The sequence below is a fragment of the Bos javanicus genome, chromosome 25 (assembly GCF_032452875.1).
Source record: "Bos javanicus breed banteng chromosome 25, ARS-OSU_banteng_1.0, whole genome shotgun sequence".
NCBI classification, from domain to species: Eukaryota; Metazoa; Chordata; class Mammalia; order Artiodactyla; family Bovidae; genus Bos; species Bos javanicus.
In genome coordinates, this window is record NC_083892.1 from 38529467 (window position 1) to 38553507 (window position 24041).

The 24041-nt window shown below is 44.2% G+C and overlaps 1 protein-coding gene across 5 annotated transcripts; it reads left to right on the plus strand.

The window, feature by feature from the left end:
* Nucleotides 1–364: 364 nt before the first annotated feature.
* RBAK (RB associated KRAB zinc finger) lies at nucleotides 365–15896 on the plus strand. Of its 5 annotated transcripts, none has more exons than XM_061402233.1 (7): nucleotides 365–448; nucleotides 1418–1475; nucleotides 6850–6976; nucleotides 7244–7339; nucleotides 7505–14889; nucleotides 14969–15108; nucleotides 15575–15896. In XM_061402233.1, exons 2-5 carry the CDS (start codon nucleotides 1461–1463, stop codon nucleotides 9406–9408), a joined length of 2142 nt encoding a protein of 713 aa, XP_061258217.1. In that variant the 5' UTR covers nucleotides 365–448; nucleotides 1418–1460; the 3' UTR covers nucleotides 9409–14889; nucleotides 14969–15108; nucleotides 15575–15896. The 5 variants fall into 5 exon arrangements, with proteins under 5 accessions (XP_061258217.1, XP_061258216.1, XP_061258215.1 ...); XM_061402232.1 differs by having other exon boundaries at nucleotides 7505–14846; XM_061402231.1 differs by having other exon boundaries at nucleotides 7505–15108.
* The last annotated feature ends 8145 nt before the right edge of the window (nucleotides 15897–24041 follow it).

Here is a 24041-nt window from a genome sequence, read left to right on the forward strand (position 1 = left end):
GTCACCACTCACCCTCGTTCCCAGGCTCTGGCCTCCGGCAGGCGGGCATTCCGGGGCCTGCGGGGCTGGAACGCCGTTCCGCCGTGCCGGCATCCAGCGGGCGCGGGCTGTGCGCGCGAGGATTCTCGCGGGCCGGGCAGAGGCTGGAGCGGAGACCCTCAAGCTCGAGCCCCGGAGCCCTCGGGCTGGGTCGGAGAGGCCGGACAGGTGGCGGCGGCGGCTAAGGAGCGGCGGGGCTCGGGCCCGATCGTCTGCTGCGCACTGAACTGTGAAGCCCTGGGAGGGACGTTGGCCTGAGGGGAGCTTGTCCCGTAGGCCCAAAGCCATCTCCTCGCCCGCAGCCGCCTCGGGAGGCGGAGAGGAAGGACTCGGAGAGAAGAGCGCGCCGAAGCAGCAGCCCCCGGCCAGAGCCTGGGGAGCCCGGGGCCGGTCAGCGAGTCCCGACGAGGTAGGTGGTGCGTCTGCGGCCTCCAGGCGGCTGTTGATCCTGCTCCTCTCGGAGAGCAGGGCTTGGGGAGCCCGCTCCGGACCCCACGAGAAAGCGACTGAGATTTGACCGCTTTGCGGGGGTCGAGGGCCCGGGCTAGAGGGCAGGGCCGGCTGCTCCCAGCCGGAGATTGGGTTTCCCCAGGGCTTGTGAGTTCTGGGTGTCCTGGGGCAGTGGGAGCCCCAGGCTTGGCCCGGACGTGCCGCGTCCACGCCTCCCTCCGTCCCCGGCGCCCTTCCTCTTTCTCTCGCCTTCTGGCGATCCTGCACGTGTCTCTCAAGACTCATCAGTACTTGGTCCTGTAATCTAAGCCTCTGGTGACACGCCACGCCCCCCTCCTCCGCGGATTCTGCCTGGTGGACTCGCACCGTGTAGTTAGTGCGTCGAGGCGTCTGTCCTGCTGCCTCAGTTGAGGGGGGAGGTGACTTGTCCCAGGTCACTGGGTCTGCAGGTGGGATCGTTAGCAAGATCAGACTCCAGGGGCAAGTGCTCTGTCCGACTGTATTGCAGCTTTCTTAATTAAAAACAAACAAAAACTCTACAGCGGTAACCAGGTTGAGTCAGCTCATTTATAATGCCATGCCTTCATGCGCATTTATCCTACTTTTGAGAGCTTCACATTCCCCATTTCCATGGAATGTTTGATTTTAATCAGTTTAAAGAGACAACGGAGTATTTAAACAGTGCCACAGGGAGGGGTTTTGGTGGTTTTTTGTTTGTTTCTTGCACTTTTTATTTAATGCTGGCAAACTGTTTGAAAAGTGAGTCTGTTAACACTCACCAGTGAGAGTAACCTGATGGAGTTACAGGGCTTCAGATGTGTGTTTCTCCTGTAGGACCCCTTTAGCCTCTTCTGAATGTTCCCAGGAGGTTCCTGCCTAGGTAGGCCAGGTTACTCACGGCTTCAAGTAATTGCTTCCCTTCCTCTAGGTACACCGGTTCACAGTCTAGCTTTTTCCAAGAGCAGCAGAACATGAATGAATCCCAGGTGAGTTTTCCTATTTGTTTATATATACTCACACTTCGTTTTGTAATGCCTTTAAGGAAGTATATAAGGATCCACATTTTTCAAATGGGCAGGTAGAAATAAATAAAAGACACTGTCGTGTAAAATACACGTTACAGAGACAGATTGGCATCTAGACTCTGTTTAATTCACATGTATAGTAGTATGATGCTTTAGGACTCCTGGAATCCAGCTGCAAATATGATCGATTTTATAGAAAAAGGAAAATACCATCCACCCCTTCTGTGATTTGTGTTGACGACAAGGGGAAACCATTTCTTGGAGAATGTCATGTGCACGTGAGAAGGCTGCCTGTTGTGCTCTGAGTGTTCCGTGAATGTCACCCACATCAGGTTGTCAGTGTTGTGCAGGTGTGCTGTGTCCTTGCTGAGCTGCCAGTTTTCCCATCAGTCACGAGCGAGGGCTGTTGAAATCTGTGGTTGTGGTTTGTCTGTTTGTCATTGCAATTCTGTCAGTTTTTGCTTCATGAATTTCATTAAAAGATACCTAAACATTTAAGATTGTTATGTTCTCTTGATTCATTAGCCACTTTGTCATTGTTCAGTGACCTCCCATCCTGGTAAGAATGTATGCTGTGAAATGGAATCTGATATTTACAAAGCCACTCCAGTTTTCTTTTGAGTCATGCGATGTGCAATATCTTATTCTGTCCTTTAACTTTTAACCTATTTGCATCTTTATATGCAAAATACAGCATTTGAAGACAGCATATAGTTGGGCCTTCTTTTTTATCCAATTTGACAATTAATTCCTATTAATTGGGGTGTTTAGGCAGTTTGCATATAATGTAAGTATTAATACAACCAGTTAGGTTATAGTCTGGTGTCTTTATTTTCTGTTCATCCCATCTTCTTTGTCTTCCTTCCTTTGAGTTGACTTTTTTAATGATTCCATTTTATACCCTTTGTTGGGTTGTTAGAACACTTGTTATTTTACTGGATACTTTAGGGTTTATAATATGTAACTTTATCATAGTTTATACTCAAGTTATATACTATTTCACTTAGAGTATAAGAAGCTTCAGTTCCATTTCTCCCATCTTGGTCTTTACACTGTTGTTGCATTTTATTTTTGCAGGTTGTACCAATCCCATAATACATTGTTATTTTTAATTATCTTTTTAAAAGAGTTTTAAGTGATGAGAGAAAATGCATAGTTCCCATTTCTGGTGCATTGTTTTGATCCACATTTTTATCTGCTGTCATTTTCCTTCTGCCTGGGGGACTTTCTTTAATATCTCTTCTAGACCATACCATACTGTTAGTTGCTCAGTCATGTCCAACTCTAGGCGACCTCAGGGAATGTAGCTCACTGGGATCCTCTGTCCATGGAATTCTCCAGGCAACAATGCCAGAGTGGGTGGCCGTTCCCTTCTTCAAGGGAACTTTCTGACCCAGGGATCAAATCCAGGTCTTCTCCGTTGCAGGTGGACTCCTTACTGTCTGAACCACCAGGAAGCCCTGTATTTCTTCTAGTTGGTAATGAATTCTTTTAGCTCCTGTATGTCTGAAAATGTCTTTATTTTACCTTCCCTTTTAAAGGAATCATTGCTGCTGTTGTTTTTTTTCTCCAGTACTTTAAATGTGTTCCTCCAGTGGCTTCTTGTTTATATGGTTTCCACCAGAAATCTGATGTTATCCTTATCTTTGTTCTTCTGTATATAAAATCTTTTTTTTCCCCTCCTCCTCTTGCTGTGTTTATTCTCTTTATTACTGGTTTTTAGCCATTGGATTGTGATGTGTCTTGGTTAAGGCACATCTTATTTTATGCCTCACAGCCTGTCCAAGAACAAAGAGAATCATTCCATTCATTCTCTTTCAGGAATGTTTTTAAATTTTTCTAGTATAGATTTTGTACATTTCTGTTGCTATTGTAAACTGCATGTATGCCCAAATTACATCTTTTTCCTTTTTATGTAATGAGAGCTGTTGCTTTTATGTGTGTTAACTATAAATTCTGTTATCTAACAGAGTTCCTCTTACTGATTTAGTTCCATTGTTGATTTTCTGAGTTTTCTAGGTATAATATATTATCTGTGAATAGAAATACTTTTACTGACCTTTTGTTAGGCCTGTAATTGTTTTCTCTAATTGGAGATGATGAGTGTTTTGCCTTGTTTCTAATCTTAGTATAATCTTAGTGGGAATGTGTCTATTGTTTCCCCATTAAATTAGTCCTGACTGTAGAACTCAGAGAACTGAAGCATAAATATGTGTTTATAAACTTAAAGTGTATACATGTGATTGTATTTGTATATATCACACATACTGTGCATGGTAGGGTATGAGTATATATATACACAGGGCTTCTCTAATGGCTCAGTGGTAAAGAACCTGCCTGCCAACTCAGGAGATTCGGGTTCAACATGAGTTGGGAAGATCCCCTGGAGGAGGAATTGGCAACCCACTCCAGTATTCTTGCCTGGAAATCCCATGGACAGAGGAGCCGGTGGGTTGCAGTCCCATGGGTTCGAAAAAGACCCACAAAACTTAGCAACTGAAAAACACCACCACATACACGTATTCATCTTAGTGAAGTATCCATCAATTCCTATTTTCTTGAGAGTCTTTTTTTTAAAAATTAGGATGCATTTGAATATTTTCAGAGGTCTTTTCAGCACCTTTGGAAATGTGACGCTTTTCCTCTTCGCTGTATTACAATGGCAGATTGTATTAATGAATTTCCAAATATTAAACCAGACGATATGCTTAGAAAATGTCCCATTTAGTTATTATTATTTTTTTTTTTGATTGCTCAGTCTTCTAACCCCTGCCACTTCTTGTCTTCTGAACTAAATTAACCCAGAAGATTTTTACTTCCTATGTGTGTGCTCAGTCAGGTCCAACTGTTGGAGCCCCTTTGGACAGGAGCCTGCCAGGCTCCTCTGTCCATGGGATTTTTCAGGCAAGAAATATTGGAGTGGGCTATAGTTAAACTAGGGTAACTAGTGTTTGGTTTTTTTTTTTTTAATATTTAACTTTAGAATTTTTATTTTCTAATCATAAAATTTTAGAAATCTTATCTGAATATTTCTTGATCTATATTTCTCCCAGTGTTGTTCTTTGCAGATTATATGGCCCCTTTTAAGGATGTTTTGTTTTATTTTGTTTGTTTATTTTTATGATCTTTGGTTCAGGAATCTCTGATGATTTTTCATTGTTCATCCTCTGTAATCTCTTTCTGAAAATGTTGGATCTGGCTTTCATACCTATGATTTTTCTGTCATCATTCCAATTTCTTATTTTCAGAGAAATTTTCTAAGTTATATATTCTGTGTCACATTTGATAATCAAGCTTCTTACTTCAGGATTTTTTTTAAATTCCACAATCCAGTCTTCAATTTCTAAGTATCTCCAGTTGCTGTTTCTTAGCAGAATGTTCTCATTTTCTGGAAGCAATATTCTGCTTAATTAATTATAAAATATAAGTCAGTGTGAGTTGTTTTCCTTTATGAATTTGGTTTCATCATTGTTGAGTTGTTTATCCTGATGCTTATTTTTTATTTATATTGTTTTTCTCAGCTGATGATTCTTGATTTTTTTTAAAATTTCATCTTTTGAGAAAATAATTTCTAATCAGTGATGGCTCAGTGGTAAAGTATCCACCTACCAGTGCAAGAGACACAGGTTTGATCCCTGGATTATGAAGATCCCCTGGAAAGGAAATGGCAGCCTGTTCCAGTACTCTTGCCTGGGAAATCCCATGGACACTGGAGCCTGGTGGGCTACAGTCCATGCGGTCCCAGAAGAGCTGGACACAACAACTAAACAGCACCAACAATGTGAACACACTTAACCTGTGGCCACACCTCATTCCTCTTTCCTTCAGGGAGGGGGTGGCTGCAGAGCTGTGGAAGGGAGTGGTTGAGGGTGTGTCCTTAGCATCACTGCATTTTTTCCTCCACATTTTTTATCGTGGGAAGATACACATGACAAAATGTAGTATGGTATCCATTTCTAAGTGTACAGGATAGTGGTCTTAAGGACATTTATGTTGTTGTGCAGTCATCACCACTATCCGTCTCCATCTGTTTCTCATCTTTCAAAACTGAAACTCTGTACCCATTAAACACTGACTCCCCATTCCCCTTCCCCAGCCCCTGGCGATCACCATTTTCTATTTCTAGGATTTTGACTACTCTGAATAGCTCATCTAAGTGTAATTATGCAGTATTTGTTCTTTTGTGACTGACTTATTTCACTCAGCATAGTATCCTTAAAGGTCATCCATGTAGTACCATGCGTCAGAATTTCCTGCATTTTTCAAGCTGGGTCACATTCCATTGTGTGTATTATCACATTTTGCTTAACCATTCATCCATTGATGGATGGTTATTTCTGTGTTTTAGCCTTTTTTTTTTCCTCCCATGCTCTTAGCTTTTGTAAATAATGTCGCTATGAACCTGGGTGTACAATATCTCTTCAAGGCCTTGCTTTCGTTTTTTTTTTTGGAGGGTGGAGACTCAGAAGTGGAATTGCTGAATTATGTGTTAATTCTGTTTTTCATTTTTGGGGGAGCCACCATGCTGTTTTCCATAGTAGCTGCACCATTTTACCTTCCCACTAACAATGCATAGAAGTTCCACTTTCACCACTTCTTATGAATTGTAGAGGATTCCCTAGATTCAGAGGATTCCCCCTGAACTCAGCTGAACCTGCAAAGCCTTGCTGCCAACATATAATTAAAATGGTTCACTTCTCTCTTGGTAGGCCACTCTCCACCTTGTATGTGTCACTCTAATAATACCTCAAGCAGTCATTCAAGCAACACATTTTATTGTTCCCAGAATGAGATGCTTGAGATATCATTTGAAGGCAGTAAAAAACTTAGGCAAGCAGATGGCTCCAAGTAACTGGTGAGAACAGAGGGGCCAGAGGATGAAAGCACTGAACCAGGATGGCTGACTGCTGGGCTGCACCAGCATGAAGAGGTGGGAGGCAGAGGCCTTGCCCATAGACGGCACCGAGGGAACGACAGGGAGTGGAATGCGCATGTTCACTGACCCAGTGCCTCCCAATGGGCTGTAAGCTGTTTTGAGCCGGAGTAGGGTTTCATCTTTCTTCATCCTCTGATAGAGAACTCAGATACTTTAAACACAAAGTTGGAACTCTTTTTTATTTCTTTCAGTTTGAGAGTTTTTTGAAAGTTTTGTTTTTTGGCACATTAAAGAACTCAAAGGTAGTGTGTTTCTAACATGGCTTGTTTTCCTCTCAACATCTGTTAACACAAATGAGGCTTTCACTCTTCACAGTTACCTTTCCCAGTGAGCTGGGTGAGCTCCTGTCCTTGTGTGTCAGGTCCATGTCACCCAGTTCCCATCGTGGTGCCATTACAGGGGTCAGTATCGTTCAGGGATGTGGCTGTGGACTTCACCCAGGAGGAGTGGCAGCAGCTAGACCCCGAGGAGAAGATGACCTACAGGGACGTGATGCTGGAGAACTACAGCCACCTTGTCTCCGTGGGTGAGGAGAACTGCCTTCTGAGTTGCTGCTCTACGGGGGCTTACAGTTTAAAGACTTTATGCTTGACTTTGAGGAAATCAGTAAGACCATTTAATTCCTTTTGGGCACCAGTTAGATTAATTTGTATCTTTGCTTCTCCATTGAAAGGCTCTATTTTTGATTAAGTGCAAAAATAGACACTTTATTCTGCAGCTCCTGAGGCAGCAGCTTCTGTTTAGGGACCCAGAACCCAGCAGCTGGTCCATGTTGACTCTTTCTCATTCACAGGGTATGACAGCACCAAACCCAATGTGATCATCAAGTTGGAGCAAGGAGAAGAGCCATGGGTAGTAGACAGCAAGTTCCTACAGCAGCAGCATTCAGGTGAGGTGGTGGGATGTGATGTTTGTAAATGGTCACTTAGTTTTATGTGTGGAGATTGACCCAAAAGCTAGAGTCAAGCCTGCAGTAGGCCCTTGAGTACTGCTCTAATCCTATAATTTGGTGTGTTCAGATTCACAAGATTTGTTTAATTTTATTCTTTTTTAGAAAAAGTCTGGAAAGTTGGTGACCTGATAGAGAGAATCCAAGAAAATGGAGATGAATGTTCAAGGCAAGCTGTTTCTATCAACAGCAGAACCCTGACTGAGGAGAGAGAGGATGCGTTTGATAAAACATGTAACGTGGAAACAAGTCTCGCTCCGTTAAATCTAACGTCTTATAATTGTATCTCATGTGGGAAGACTTTGGAATCTACTTCAGAATTAATTATTAGTGATGGAAGCTATGCAAGAAAGAAACCTGATGAGTGTAATGAATGTGGAAAAATGTATGGAGAGAAACTCTATGAATTTCATCAAAATGGGGAAGCCTGTTCTCAAAATGAAGAAAGTATTCAGAAAATTAGTATTTTGGAGAAACCCTTTGAATATAATGGATGCACAGAAGCCTTAGACAATGAAGCCGTTTATATTACACATAAGAGCACTTATATGGGGGAGAAGTGCTATGAGTGGAATGATTCTAGACCAGACTTCATCCAGATGTCAAATTTTAATATATACCAGAGATCACAGATGGACTTGAAGCCCTTTGAATGCCGCGAGTGTGGAAAATCCTTCTGCAAAAAGTCAAAATTCATTATACATCAGAGGGCTCACACGGGAGAGAAACCTTACGCATGTAATGTATGTGGGAAATCCTTCAGCCAAAAAGGAACCCTCACCGTGCATCGGAGATCACATTTAGAGGAGAAACCGTATAAGTGCAATGAGTGCGGAAAAACCTTCTGTCAAAAGTTGCACCTCACACAACACCTGAGGACTCATTCAGGAGAGAAGCCCTATGAATGTAATGAGTGTGGGAAAACCTTCTGCCAAAAGACACATCTCACCCTACACCAGAGAAACCATTCAGGAGAAAGACCCTATCCATGTAGCGAATGCGGGAAATCCTTCTCCCGCAAGTCAGCTCTTAGCGACCACCAGAGAACCCACACAGGAGAGAAGCTTTACAAATGCAATGAATGTGGGAAATCCTACTACCGGAAATCCACCCTCATCACACACCAGAGAACACACACAGGAGAGAAGCCCTACCAGTGCAGTGAGTGTGGGAAGTTTTTCTCTCGGGTGTCATACCTCACTATCCATTACAGGAGTCACTTAGAAGAGAAGCCCTATGAATGTAATGAGTGCGGAAAAACCTTCAACCTCAACTCAGCCTTTATCAGACATCGGAAAGTACACACAGATGAGAAGCCCCACGAATGCAGTGAGTGTGGGAAGCTCTCACACCTCACCAGCCTTCACACAACTCATCTAGGAGAGAAGCCCTATGAATGTAGTGAGTGTGGGAAAACCTTCCTTGAAAACTCAGCTTTCAATGGGCACCAGCCGCTTCCCACAGGGGAGAAGTCGTATGAATGTAACATATGCGGGAAGGTGTTCTCTGAGCTGTCGTACTACACCATACATTATAGGAGTCATTCGGAAGAGAAACCCTATGGGTGTAACGAGTGTGGGAAAACCTTCTCCCATAACTCGTCCCTCTTCCGACACCAGAGAGTCCACACAGGAGAGAAGCCTTACGAGTGTTACGAGTGTGGGAAGTTCTTCTCTCAGAAGTCTTATCTAACGATACATCACAGGATCCACTCGGGAGAGAAACCCTATGAATGTAGCAAGTGCGGGAAAGTCTTCTCTCGGATGTCAAACCTCACTGTGCACTACAGAAGCCATTCGGGAGAGAAGCCCTACGAATGTAATGAATGTGGGAAAGTCTTCTCTCAGAAGTCATACCTCACTGTGCATTACAGGACTCATTCAGGAGAGAAGCCGTATGAATGTAATGAGTGTGGGAAAAAATTCCACCACAGGTCAGCCTTCAACAGCCATCAGAGAATTCACAGGAGAGGGAACTTGAATGTACTTGACATGGGAAGTCTCCTCTGAAGTCAGTTCTCATTCTAGAAAATCCTCTGCACATAATGGATGTGGAAAGTCCAGCTGAGAATCAGATACCACTGTCTGAGGGTTCCTGTTTCTGAATGAGGAAAAGCGTTTAGGCATTGGGTTGATTCTAACCTGAATGTTCACAAAGACCAATCCCTAAAAACACAAGAAGCAAAGCTTTCAGCAACTCATTGGACAACTAGACAGTTTATACAAGAGTAAAACTCTATAAATATTTAATATTTATTTTGGATTCCAATTGTATTTACATATCAGGGAACCATACTGAGGCAAAATCTGTTGAAGCAATGAATGTGGAAAATACATTGTCTTGGCACTTGTTAAACTAAAAGCCATATTTCTGACATAAAATCTAATGTTTATAGAAACAGTATCGGAAGCTATCAGCTCTGAATAAACTTTCACTGCAGAAAATGAAGTTTTAAAATATTCTGGAGTTGATAATGAGGACTCTAGCATTAAATATGTACATGGCAGTTTCTCTTACATTTCCAAAATGTGATAAATTCTATGCAACCCTATGCAAGTTTGGGTTTCAATAATTTGTGAGAAGGCAGTATTCTTATTTGATTATTAAGCTGGCAAAATGTACTAACGTAGGCATATTGTTGAGATGTTTTACAGGTACTAAATAGTTAAAACTCATAATTTTCTATTCTTTTGAGGCATTTTCAAATGGGCTTTTAGTGAGTGCTTCATCAACAAAGAAGCCAGTGACTTTTGTACAGTTTCCAACTGCACTGGAGCAAAAAAGACTTAAAAATACTATTTTCATAAACCATACATAGATCACTTGGAATCTAGTCTGTTTGGTGAAGGACAGGTATACTGCTCACACTCTATAAAATACGCCCGTCTCTCCTGCCACTCATTTTTTAACCCACAGGTTTGAATGTGCAGTTTGCCACTATGATGTAATCCAGAAATTCTGCCTGTGCTTTTATTTGATATGAATCTGGTGTCATTACTTTCTGTACTGACTTTTATTCCAGAATTTTTAAAACAAATTGATGCAACTTTCTAGCAGTCATTTTTGGTTGATTAATGCAGCGTCCCTTCTCCCCTCTTTACTCACTGGAAGAAGTTAGGTATCTACTATTACTTTACATGACACAGAGGGTGAATCCTGAGTGATCTAAACCAGTCATGATAATTTCATTCTGATTATTGTTAACTTGTTTATAGTGGTCACGTGACTGAATCCTGGGCTAACATAACAGAGACGGTTCTGGAAAAAAGATAACAAAAGAGTGATCAAATGGGTCTTACTCCAGGAATGTGAGGATACGTTAATTTAAAAAAAAAATCAGTGTAATTAATCATGTTGAAGAAAAGTAATCTAGTATGCAGGAGACTCTTGAAATTAGCATCCATTTGTGTTCTTAACAAACCACGTATAGAAAATAACTTCCTTTATTGGATAAAGAATATCTTCTGCTACAACAAACAGCATGTTGAATGGTGAAATATTGGGACTTTTCTCCCAAGATGATTTTAAAAAAAAAAAAAAAAGAGTGGTATCTGCTGTCCCTGGTTTTATTCACTATTGTGCAGAAAGACCTAGCCAGGGAAGCAAAGGAAGCAGAAGAAGGAAAAGGCATAAGGATTACAAATAAAACTTGTTTGCAGATGACATGCTTTTTGTACATGGAAAATTCTAGGGAATATTCAGGTAATTAAAATTGAGTAAATGAGCAGAATCCCTGCATACAAGGTCATTATGCAAAAATTGGTTTTTAATATACCAGCAACAAATATAAAATGAAAAGTTTAAAGCAATACCACTTACAGTAATAACAGAAATCCTTAAGTGCCTGAGGGGGGAAATTATATAACACTGTATTTTTAATAATTGGGTCCAGAAAAAAAAATTCCAGAAGATTCAGTGGGATATCACCTGTTAATTCTTTTCCAGGACAATCTTAACACATTATTGACTGGAGACTGTTAATTCTTTCCAGGACAATCTTAACACATTATTGACTGGAGACTTATTAATGCCACAGGCTTTAGTTTCTGCAAAAGTCCCCTGGTCAATGGTGTGTTAAAAAGATGTCAGTTTTCCCCAAATTAATTCATATATTCAATGAGATCCTAAAATGCTAGCATTTTTAAATGGAAATGCATTCTCAAATTCATGTGAAAAATTTAAAGACCAGTAACAGTCAAAGCTATCTTCTAGAACAGATAGAAGTAGAGGACTTATAGTGCCAGATATCAAGAGCTGTTAGAAAGCCATAGGAATTATGATCCTGTGGTATTGGCACAAAGATAAATTGATCAGTGAAACTATAATAGAGATTCCAGAAAACCCGTACATAATTCAGTCACTTTTGGCAAAGGTGATAATGTGTTGTAATGTGGGGAAGGCTATTGTTTCCAATAAATGGTTTATTGATTAAATTTTATAATTTAATAGAAAATAGACCAGTTGAAATGCAGTCACATATGAAATGTAAACGAATAAACTTTGCAATTCAGATACCTGGCAGCAGAATCTAGTGTAGAAGAATGCATGGTAGATGATCAGATCATATTTGGGACTTTGTGGGCGACAGTTTCCTTTACGACTGCTCAACATTGAGCAGAGATGTCCCAGTAAGACTATTTGCAGACACTGGTGGAGGTCTGGATTTGGCCAGCAGGCTGTAGTTACTGACCCCTGATCTAAAATTAAAAGAACTCCTACAGATCTACAAGAAAAAAGAAATGGGCGAAAGACTTGACCACCACAAAAGAGACTATCTGCACTGAGAATAAACACATGAAAAGGTATGTTACTTTTGCTTGTAATCTGGAGAAGTGAAGTGAAGTCACTTCAGTTGTGTCCGACTCTTTGCAACCCCATGGACCGAAGCCTGCCAGGCTCCTACATCCATGGGATTTTTCAGGCAAGAATACTGGAGTGGGTTGCCATTTCCTTCTTCAGGGGATCTTCCTGATCCAGGGATTGAACCTGGTTCTCCGTCATTGCAGGCAGACTACCATCTGGGTCACCAGGGAATTCCTAATGTGGAGAAGGCAGGTTTAAAACCCCATGTGGCACTGCTGCCCACCTCTGAAGTGGCTAAAATGAAAAGCATAAAAAAGCATCAAGCTCTGGCAAGGATGTAACAAACCCATCTACACTGCTGGTGCTGTAGCCCACTGATAGAGCCATTTGGGAAAGCTGGCACTTGGAGCCAAACCTGTCTGTCTACCCTTTTAACCCAAGCCCAGCAGTCATGCATGCACGTGTCCATCGTACATGTAGGTGTCCACCAGAGGACGTGTCCTGGAATGTTCATGGCATAAAACTGAAAAACAACTCTGAAGGCACCTGTGCAATAGAACCTTAAATGTCAGTGGTGTTTCCATCAGAGAACACCATAAAGCAAAGAGAAAAATGAAAGTTGCTCAGTCATGTCCAACTTTTTGTGACCCCATGGACTATACAGTCCATGGAATTCTCCAGGCCAGAATACCGGAGTGGGTAGCCTTTCCCTTCTCCAGGGAGCAAGGAGAATGAGCAATAAGCACAGGTAATAACAGTTTCACATCGAATGCTGAGTGAAGGAATCCAGACACAAAAGCAAACAGACTATGATCCCATCCATATAAAGTATAAGAACAGGCAAAACTTGTCTATGCAGTTAGAAATCAGGATAGCAGTCAGCTTCAGCAAAGGCTTGTGAGAAGGAGTATTTATCTGGTGCTGGTGATAATTGGTTTCTAAATCTGGGTGCTGACTATCTGAGTGTTCAGTGCACTCAAAGATATGTGTGTTTTCTGCATGTATATTACACTTCCATAAAACATTTTTAAAAGTCAAAGATGTCTACCATTTTTGTTGCTCAGCCCTTTAGCCATATTTTTGTAGATGTACATGAATATGCTGCATAACAGGAACTAAATGGTGGATTTTGCATAACTGTGCAGGATAGTTTTAAGGGTCACTACTAAGATTTCCTACATTGTGACCTCAAAGCTTAGTATAATGTATATTTTCAGTAAATATTTGGAAAGGAACAGGGCTATTACATACATTGTCATGCTCCCCTTTGGCATATGTAAATGGGATCTGGAACATATAAATAGGTCTGGACAACCTCTTCAATAAAGAACTGATGTGTGTAAGCCTTTCCAGTTTTCTCAGGTGAAATATTTTTTATATTTCTTAATTTGGGGTGCGTCTTAACCATCACCTTGTCACAGAGGTGGCCTTTCCTTAAGGTCAAATACAATAGTGAGTTTGACGTGATGAAAAATTTAAGTTTTCAGGTTATCCTTTCAACGAACGTAAAATACACGGTTAACTGCAAATGTTACTGAGTGAAGGATATAGTTAATTAAGACCTTGCAGCATAAAACGTAAAAACCCTCAGCATGGGAAGTGGGGGAGGTTGGCTGGGAGTACGGTACAGCAATGAAGAATTAGGACATTAGATGGAGTGAGAAGTCGCTCGGCACGTCCAACTCTTTGCGACCCTATAGGCTGTAGCCTACCAGGCTCCTCCATCCATGGGATTTTCCAGGCAAGAGTACTGGAGTGGGGTGCCATTGCCTTCTCCAGGGGCCCAGGGATCAAACCCAGGTCTTTCGCATTGCAGGATGGAGTGCACTGCATATTATTTGTGCCTTGCTTGCTGGTGGAGGTGTGACCAAGGAGTTAGGTGTGACCAGTGGAGGTGTGACCCTCACATTGGGCTCACTGTTCACTCTGTCTCCTGGGCTCAAGCACTAGGTATGTGGTCAAGCTAGGTCACGCCCACCCCTTGCATCATAAGCCCACTTCATATATTTACCCATGTTCAACTTGGAGCCCGTTAACTCCAGACTTTATCTCTAAGTTCTCTTAAGTATGTCAAAAGACCTTAAAGCAAGACCACTTACACCTGAGGGCAAAATTTACCAGCGTATCCTTATTCCATCCAAATTATGTCCAGGTTTGTTGTCCAACCATCTGAGCCGTTTAGAGGGGACACATGATATGTGGTGATAATGTCACAGGTTTCCCAAGTTAAGTTCTATGAGGCCATAAGGGAAAAAGATGACTCCCCAGTCACCACAGGTAATCAAGATAAAAAATAAACTCTGGTTCATATTGAAGAACTCAAAACCCTTATAGTTCCTTCCAGACGGGTGAACGGCCATTGAATCGCTGACTTGTGAGCAAAGGCTGTGGAGTGGGAACAGAGACAGTACAGCTGTGTCTTCGACGATGCAGTAACAGGAAACAGATTTAATCTCATGCTAAACAACAGAAAAATTGGACACTACAGATGAAACCAGGGCTTCCGGGCTTGGGGCGTGGCTTTGCCCTGGGGGCGTGGCATTCATAACAAGTTGGAGTTGGGCGTAACAGTTGAGGGGCGGGGCCAGGCGGGGGCGTGGTCAGTGGAGCTCGGCCTGGGCTCAGAGGCGCATCGGCTCCACAGGTGAGAAGTGCTCAGGCCTGTGGGCCGGAGAAGAGTGACACCTGTGAGTGAGGCGCCAGGCCCGTGGAAGCGGGGAGACAAAGGGCGGGGCCTCTGACCACCCACCCTTCGCCCCCTCCTAGCCGCCCCGCCTGCCCAGCCATGTGGTGCCCGCTGATCCTGCTGCTGCTGCTCCTCCCGGCTGCCCCCGGCCCCGCTGCCACTGCCGCTCCCATCCCGGAAACCAAAGCCCAGGAGAGCCTGCAGCAGAGCCTCCTCCAAGGTCACCACAGCCTCTCATTGGGGGTTGGGGAGAGGAGGACAGGGAAGAGGGGCGGAGGCAGACAGCAAGGGTGGGAGCCAGAGGGACACCAAGAAGGGAAAGACATAGACATGACATACAGGGAGGGGGCCTGAGGGACAGAGGCGATTGGGCAGGACAGATGAGGGGTAGGAATAAAGAGATGATGGGACAGAAAGAAGGTGGGGCAGAGGGCAAGGACGGGTAAGAACAGGGGACAGGATGAGGGTGGACTGGTCCGGCCCTGAGAGTCAAGAGGATGGAGAGACACGGGGTGGCAGGGAGCTGTGAACAGGTCTGGAGGGGCATCGGAGATCCAACCCCACACCTGCTCCAAGCCCGGGGGATCTGCCTGTGGCTTCTCTCCAGGAACTGCACAGAGAACCAGGGCGCTGGCTGGGGAGGGCACCCTTCCAGCCACACCTGGAGCCTGCTTGTTCTTCCCCAGGTCCCCAAGCTGGAGGAAACAGAGGCCAGCGGGCAGTTGCAAACCACCTCCCTCACTTTGGCTGTCCTCCTGTGGCATGAGGTGGCTGCCACCGCGGTGCAGCCCTGAAGCCCAGGAGGCAGGACTGTGGCTCTGTGAGAAGCATCCAGGGTTACGGGGGGCACCTGGGGCTTCCCCCACCCCAGTGAACACCCCCAAGACCCACTTCTGAGGCCCCCTTCCCCAGGCTCAGCACCAGGGGCTGGGCATGGGCATCAGAGCACTGGCAGGCATGTACCCTCTCTTGCTTCTTTTTGGATTATTAAAATTGTTTTGAGGTTAAGGCGATGTGTTCATTGACAGCTCTGTTCTGTGTTCTGGGGTCCAGTGTGGGGGGCACAGGCCATGGGGCTGTCTGGGCCCTGTAGGCAGCAGGAGCCGTAACTCCACCTCTGGGGATACCAACTATTGTCTGGAGAGACCCTCTACTCCATCCAAGCCGGAGCCGCTGGCCCATAGTGACATCTGCCTTCAGGTGGTCAGAGGGGGAATGCCTGAGCGTCAGGAAAAGAGCCCGGGACGGAGCTGGAGGCCAGAAAGGGAAGAGAGCCTGGGGCTGGCAGAAGGCAAGATGGGTGAATATAAAGTGGCCCAGCACGGGTAGGGGTGTAGCTTGCACAGGTGGGGTGCACCAGGGGCCTGGAGTGACCATGCCTGATAGAGATCTCGGGCAGCAAGAATGGGTCCCAGGTGGAGCAGGGAAGCCTACCGGAGGTGGGATGGTTGCCACGCCTGCACTGTGGCCGTGGCGTGACACCGAGTGTCAACAACTGACTCTGAATAAACCCAACCCTGATTGGTAATGCTTGCTAACTTTCTTTTCTTTTTTGGCTGGGCTGCGTGGCATGCAGGATCTTCCCTGACCAGAGATCAAACCTGTGTCTCCTGTAGTAGTAGCACAGAGTCTTAACCACTGGACCACCAGGGAAGTCCTGCCAATTTTTACGGTGTAAATAATCCTACACTGGCCGATCTAAACATACCAATATGACCTGTACATTCTGCTTCTCAGAAAAGACAACTCTGTCTTTCCCGTGAGCCTCCTGGTGCACACAATCAATGATTTTTAGGTCCCTGGCCAGCAGCTCTTCAATGCAGTTGGGCCTTCAGCGATCTCTGTATGCTTTTTTCACTAGAGCAGTACTTTTTGCTACCCATCAATTCCATTGACCATACTTGGGATGCATGATGCCCAGTTATCTGAGGAGGACAGGCCAAGGATGTTATTATTTTATTTCCAAAAGCGGGTTTCACCATCATGGGATATAAATTGAAATGTGAAAAAATTTTATGCTCTGGGCAGGAATCCTCTCTCCTTGTTTCCAGAAAGACCTCTCAGGAAGCACAAGATGTTTTCCCACCTCCTTTGCCCCCTGCTCACCTGGACTGGTAAAGAACCCGCCTGCCAATACAAGAGATTTAGGTTCAGTCCCTGGGGTCGGGAAGATCCCCTGCAGGAGAGCATGGCAACCCACTCCAGGATTCTTGCCTGGAGAATCTCATGGACAGAGGAACCTGGCGGGCTACAGACCATGGGGTTGCAAAGAGTCGGACACGACTGAGCACACACAGACATACACAGCTAGACTCACAGTATTTGTGAGTTTGAAGAAGCACTGAGTGCACTGAGCAGACCCGACCGGGTCTCTTCGGGGTCCCCTCTTTTCAGGTCCTTCTTCCCCTCACAGAAGACATCTATCACTATGTCACCTGTGACTGGCACGTCTAGGCTCCAGAGCGGCTCGCCGATCACCCTGGGCAGGACTGCGAAGGATTCTCGGTGGAGAAATGAGCCCACGGGGAAGGCGGGCTTCCTGGGGCGGAAACCACCGCAGTCCCCCGGGACCTGCGGGCAGCCCTGCCCTCTGGCGGCAGAACTCGGAACTGCACCGCCACCTCGCGTTCATTCTTTACGGAATTTTTCCCCCTCTCTCTAGCGAGATTCTCTAGTGGCTCAGAGGGTAAAGCGTCTGCCTGCAGTGCAGGTAGAACTGAGTCCGATCCCTGGGTCAGGAAGATCCTCTGGAGGAGGAAATGGCAACCCACTCCAGTACCTTTGCCCGGAAAATCCCATGGACGGAGGAGCCCGGTAGGCTACAGTCCATGGGGTCGGCAAAGAGTCGGACGTGACTGAGTGACTTCACGACTGAGTGACTTCACTTTCCCTTTTCACTTTCCCCCTCTCCAGGTGGGCCCCCTCCATGTTGGGGACCTGGGGACACCCCAGTCGTGAGCATCCTGTGGGCTAACAACCTAATAAGGAGACAGACAACACTTTGATTAAAACAATTACTGCTGTGAATGAACCAAGGTTCTGAAGGAGGTGATAAGGGAGGGGCCGTTGAAGACCAGGGACATTAATGAGGTTTGCAAGCTGGCCTCTGGGTTCCAGGGACTGGAACCTTTGCCCTCGGGGCTACTCTGGGCTGGAGAGCAGGGATTCTCGCTGGGCTCCCCATGCTGGCTTCCTCCTCCTCCTCCTCCCAGGCTGAGTGCTGGGCTGTGGCCCCCCTGGTGCTGGGGCCTTTGGGCGGCCCCTGCCCAAGGCCTGGGCTCCTCTCTCCCCAGAAAGAGATCAGGGTTCAGGTAGCAAAGGGTCTTGGGGGAAGTTCTTCGTCTTCCGGATGCACAACAGGCCCAACAGCGACGTGCGAGGCACACAGCAAAGTGTTATTATTCACGAGGCCTCCGGGGAAGAAGAGAACAAATCTCGACCTGCCTGCTTGAAGGGGAGGGGCTTGGGATATTTGCGGGATAAAGCTGCGGAGTGGGGAGGCACGTGGGGGAAGGTGATTGGAGAGAAGGTAAAGGTGAGATCATCGTAGTACTGCGCAGGCGCGGCTGAGCTTCTGGCTTCCCGGAAGCCGAAGGGCGGCTCCAGCACGTTTTGCAGGTGGAGCTCGTGGCTCTCTGACGTCAGAAGGCACGCTTGCGTGCCCACGTGGAGGGTACGCGGGCTCAACGCTCTTAACCAGTGGCTTCAAGTCCCTGAGAAACAACTTGGGCAAACATCTTATTGTTTAGGCCGCTTGGAGGATGTTCATGTCTTGTAGCAACAGTTAAAGCCAGCTGGATGCTGAAGTCAGGACACAGTTGATTATTTATTAAGCAAGTTATAGTTTAATGTATCTGAAAACTGCTCTCGGTTTCAAAAGGACTGAACCCTCTTCTCCCTGATGCCATAGACCCGCCCCAAGACCGAGATGAAGGCTAGAGTTCCAGCCTCAAGACCTGTGCCCGGGAGATCTCTATGTCACCCCCAGGTCAATCCGCCCTGGAGAGAATTCCAAAGCCCCTGGAAAGGAAGGACTGAGTTGGGGGGCTGAGGGGAGTGGCGGTGTCCCCCTGAGAAGCGTGGGGAAGACTTGGGAGCCTGAGGAAGCCCCGCCGGCTGGAGAACATGGACAGTTCAGGAGTAAAGTGGAAGGTGAGAGTTCAGGCACAGACAACTGGCTCCGGTCCTCCCCCGGGATGGTCTCTGCTGAGATTAACTGCTTCCCGCTCAAACTTTGGGTCTCCATTTCCGCATCTGCAAAATGGGAACAGGAGTGACTCCTCCCACAAGAGGCAGATCCCGGTTGTCTTGGGCTGCTGTGTCTGATGGGATTTTGAAGTCTGGGAGCGTGAAGGGGTGTGCTAATCAGCTTTTGTAGGTTTTATCATAGATGATTTGGCCTCTGCTGACTGTAGGGCTAAACTACCCGCCAAAGGTGTTCTGGGGTTTGCCCTGGGAAGGCAAGATGTCCCTCTGGTTTAGAGGGCAACTTCGAGTAATAAACCCAGTCGATGCCATTGACCTCTCCTTGTTATCACTCACTCATACCTATCAGTTTAATCCCAGATACAATTATTTTATTTTATTTATTTGTAGCAAGATTTTTAAAAATATTTATTTATTTTGACTGCTCTGGGTCTTACTTGCAGCAAGTTCAGGATCTTCAATCTCCCTTGCAGCCTGCAGATCTTTAGTTGTGGCGTGAGAGTTGTGGAATGCAGGTTCTTAGTGCCAGTATGTGTGATCTAGTTCCCTGATCGGGGATGGAACCCAGGCCCCCTGCATTGGGAGCGTGGAGTCTTAGCCACTGGACCACCAGGGAAGTCCTCCAGGTACATTTTAAAGCAATGGGATCCTTCCAGGTCTCTAAATTCCACATCTGGAGGAAATGCCTCCTCCCCCAAGAACAGCGCAGAGCTCCGGCCCTTGGTGTCAAAGTGTGGAGTTGAGTTTTCCCAGCATCGTGATCTCCACCATGACCCACTGGGGGCTGGGAGGACTATGCTCCCTCACTGATCTGATAAAATTTCTGGCCCAACAGGATCCACCAGGCGAACATGGAACTTGAGACGGTAATTTGTAGGGACAGATTTCCTTCCAGATGTAATTTGTTTGGCAAAAAATAGCACAAAGGATGTGATAGAGGAGGCAGGTGTATTGTCAGAGTGTTTTTGTATCCTGCCGAATTAGGTTGGTAGTAATCCAAGCTCAGTTCAGTTCAGTTCAGTCGCTCAGTCGTGTCCGACTCTCTGCGGCCCCATGAATCGCAGCATGCCAGGCCTCCCTGTCCATCACCAACTCCCGGAGTTCACTCATACTTATGTCCATCGAGTCAGTGATGCCATCCAGCCATCTCATCGTCTGTCGTCCCCTTCTCCTCCTGCCCCCAATCCCTCCCAGCATCAGAGTCTTTTCCAATGAGTCAACTCTTCGCATGAGGTGGCCAAAGTACTGGAGTTTCAGCTTTAGCATCATTCCTTCCAAAGAAATCCCAGGGCTGAACTCCTTCAGAATGGACTGGTTGGATCTCCTTGCAGTCCAAGGGACTCTCAAGAGTCTTCTCCAACACCACAGCTCAAAAGCATCAATTCTTCGGTGCTCAGCCTTCTTCACAGTCCAATTCTCACATCCATACATGACCACAGGAAAAACCATAGCCTTGACTAGACGGACCTCTCCCTCTCCCTCTCCCGAGGGACGGACCTTTGTTGGCAAAGTAATGTCTCTGCTTTTGAATACACTATCTAGGTTGGACATAACTTTCCTTCCAATGGGGTAAGCGTCTTTTAATTTCATGACTGCAGTCACCATCTATAATGATCTTGGAGCCCAAAAAAATAAAGTCTGACACTGTTTCCACTGTTTCCCCATCTATTTGCCATTAAGTGATGGGACCGGATGCCATGATCTTCGTTTTCTGAATGTTGAGCTTTAAGCCAACTTTTTCACTCTCCACTTTCACTTTCATCAAGAGGCTTTTGAGTTCCTCTTCACTTTCTGCCATAAGGGTGGTGTCATCTGCATATCTGAGGTTATTGATATTTCTCCCGGCAATCTTGATTCCAGCTTGTGTTTCTTCCAGTCCAGCATTTCTCATGATGTACTCTGCATATAAGTTAAATAAGCAGGGTGATAATATACAGCCTTGATGTACTCCTTTTCCTAATCCAAGCTAGATTGTTTTAAATTAACATGTTAACTGTAGGTTTACAGATGGTCTCTGACACATCATGGTTTGATTTACCGTTTTCTTCCTCTACCATGGTGTGAAAACAATACCCAGTCTGCAGAATTTTGATCTTTTCCCAGGCTAGCAATATGCAGTGTGATACTCTCTCATGATGATGGACAGTGGCAGTGAGCCACAGCTCCCAGTCAGCCACGCGTTCACAATCGTGATGGTAAATGACCAATACACTTACAACCATTCTGGACACAGACACCGTTCTGTTTTTCACTTTCAGTATAGCATTCAATCAATTACATGAGATATTCAGCACTTTACTATAAAATAAACTTTGTGCTAGATGATTTCACCCAACTGTAGGCTAATGTGAGTGTTCTGAGCATGTTAAGGTAGGCTAGATTAAGCTGTGAAGTTTGGTAGGTTAGGTGTATTAAATACAAATTAAATCGATTACTATAGCTTTGTAGTATTGTCTGAAATCTTGGTGGGTTATGCCTTCAGGTTTGTTCTTTTTCCTCAGGAATGCTTTGGCAATTCTGGATCTTTTGTGGTCCCATATACATTTTAGGATTATTTGTTCTAGTTCTCTGGAAAGTTTCATGGGTTATTTTGATAGGAGATGCATTAAATCTGTAGATTGCTTTGGATAGTATGGCCACTTTAACAATATTAATTCTTCCAATCCAAGAGCATGGTATATCTTTTTATTTCTTTGAATCACCTTCAGTTTTCTTTATCAGTGTTTTATACTTTTCGGGATGTAGATCTTTCACCTCCTTGGTTAGGTTTATTCCTAGGTATTTTAAATGGGTGGTGTTTTTTTTTCTTTCTCTTTGATATTTCATTGTTGGTATAAAGAAATGAAACATTTATATTTATCAATCTTGTATCCTACTAACTTTCTGAATTAATTTCTTAGCTGTATTAGTTTTTGTGTGGAGTCTTTAGGGTTTTCTGCATAGAGTGTCATCTCACCTGGATATGACAATTGTACCTCTTCCCTTTCATTTGAATACCTTCTATTTATTTTTCTTAAATTATTGCTATGCCTAGGACTTCCAGTACTGTGTTGAAAGAAAAAGTATTCTTGTTTTATTCCAAAGTTTAGCAGGAAGGCTTTCAGCTTTTCACCGTTGAGTATTATGTTGGCTTTGGGTTTGACCATAGACTTTAAATGTCTTATATTTTCACATGCTTTGTATATTTGTCAAGCTGAGCCTTTTCCTGCTCTACAGATACTTTTGCCAACATCAATTGCAACACATCTTAAAAGATTTACTGCAGGTAATGAATTCTTTCTGCTTTTTTTTTACACAGAGAAAATTTGAAATTTTTGTCATCTTTTTTGAAAGATATTTTTACTGTGTATGGATTTTTTTTGTACTTTAAAAATGTTGTTCCACTGTCTTCAGCCTTGCATTGTTTATGACAAATAGTTGGCCGTAACTCTGTGTTTATTACTCTGTATATAATGGATCTTTATAGATATTTACTTCCCTGATGGCTCAGACGGTAAAGCGTCTGCCTACAATGTGGGAGACCCCTGGGTTCAATCCCAGGGCCGGGAAGATCTCCTGGAGAAGAAAATGGCAACCCACTCCAGTATTCTTGCCTGGACAATCCCATGGACAGAGGAGCCTGATAGGCTACAGTCCATGGGGTCGCAAAAAGTCAGACACGACTGAGCAACTTCACTATAGATATTTATATGTTTTCTTTTTGTCACTGATTGACGGATGTTTAGACTGCACTGTGCGACTTGTGAGATCTTAGTTCCCTGAGCAAGGATTGAGCCTGTGCCCCCGGCATGGGAAGCTCAAGTCTTAACTACTGCACCTCCAGGGAAGTCTCATTTTGTCACTGATTTAAAGATATTTCATTGTTTTCTTCATATTTCTTGTGCTTGGGATTTTTTTAATTTCTTGGATCTGTGGACTTAGTTTTGTTTTTGTTTTTTTACATTTGTAAGTTTATTTAGCCCTTATTTTCTCTTCTTTTCATTTTGGATAGTTTCTATCTCAATATCAAGTTCACTAATCTCTTCTGCATTGTCTAATCTGTTGTTAATTTCATCCAGTGTAATTTTTCATTAGGACATGGTTATTTTCTCCTCCTAGAAGTTTCTTTTTTCACCTTTTTAATATATACCATGTTTCTCCTAAACATGTCCAGTTTTTCCTCTAGTTCATGAATGTATGAAATACAGTTATTATAACTTGTAATGTCCTTGTCTGCTAAAATCTATCATCTGTGTTATTTCTGGATCGGTTCTGACTTATTTTTCACCTGATTATGGATATTTTCCTGCTTCTTTGAATGCTGAGTAATTTTTGATTGCAGATAAGGCATTACAGAAAGATGGCTTGTACTTATTTTCCATAGCTAAACTCTCAAGGTTTTCTGGTGAATCTAGAAACCACTGAAATTGTTTTCTCTGATACCACTCATTAATCCACCTAATGAATGACAGATTTTTCTGACCTCCTTGCTAGATTACAGCAAATTGGTGTGTCTGAAAAAAAAAAGTGTCCATTCCAAGACTGTCTGCAGCATTTGTTCTTTCCTTTCCCTCTTTCTTTAATTTAAATCTTGGTGGGTTTTGTTTTTAGTTACTTAGAAGTCAATCCATGGTTGTGATCTCTGTTGTATATGAGTAAACAGCATGCTGATAGCTAACCAAGTGTCTTTTTTTAAGTTTTTTTTTAATGTCAGACACAAAAGAATATGTACTGTAGAGTTCAGAGACAAGCAAAACTAATATCAGGTGCTAAAAACTGGACTACTGTCTTCCTTGGGTAAGAAGGATTTCTGGAATTCTGGCAATATTCCATTTTATCACTTTGTGAGCATTCATTCAACTCTACCATTGTTTTGTGCACTTTTCTGTAGGTCTGTTATGTATCGATTATAATGTACATTTTAAATGATGGCCAACATCTGGTAAAAATAGAATAAAGTTGTATTTA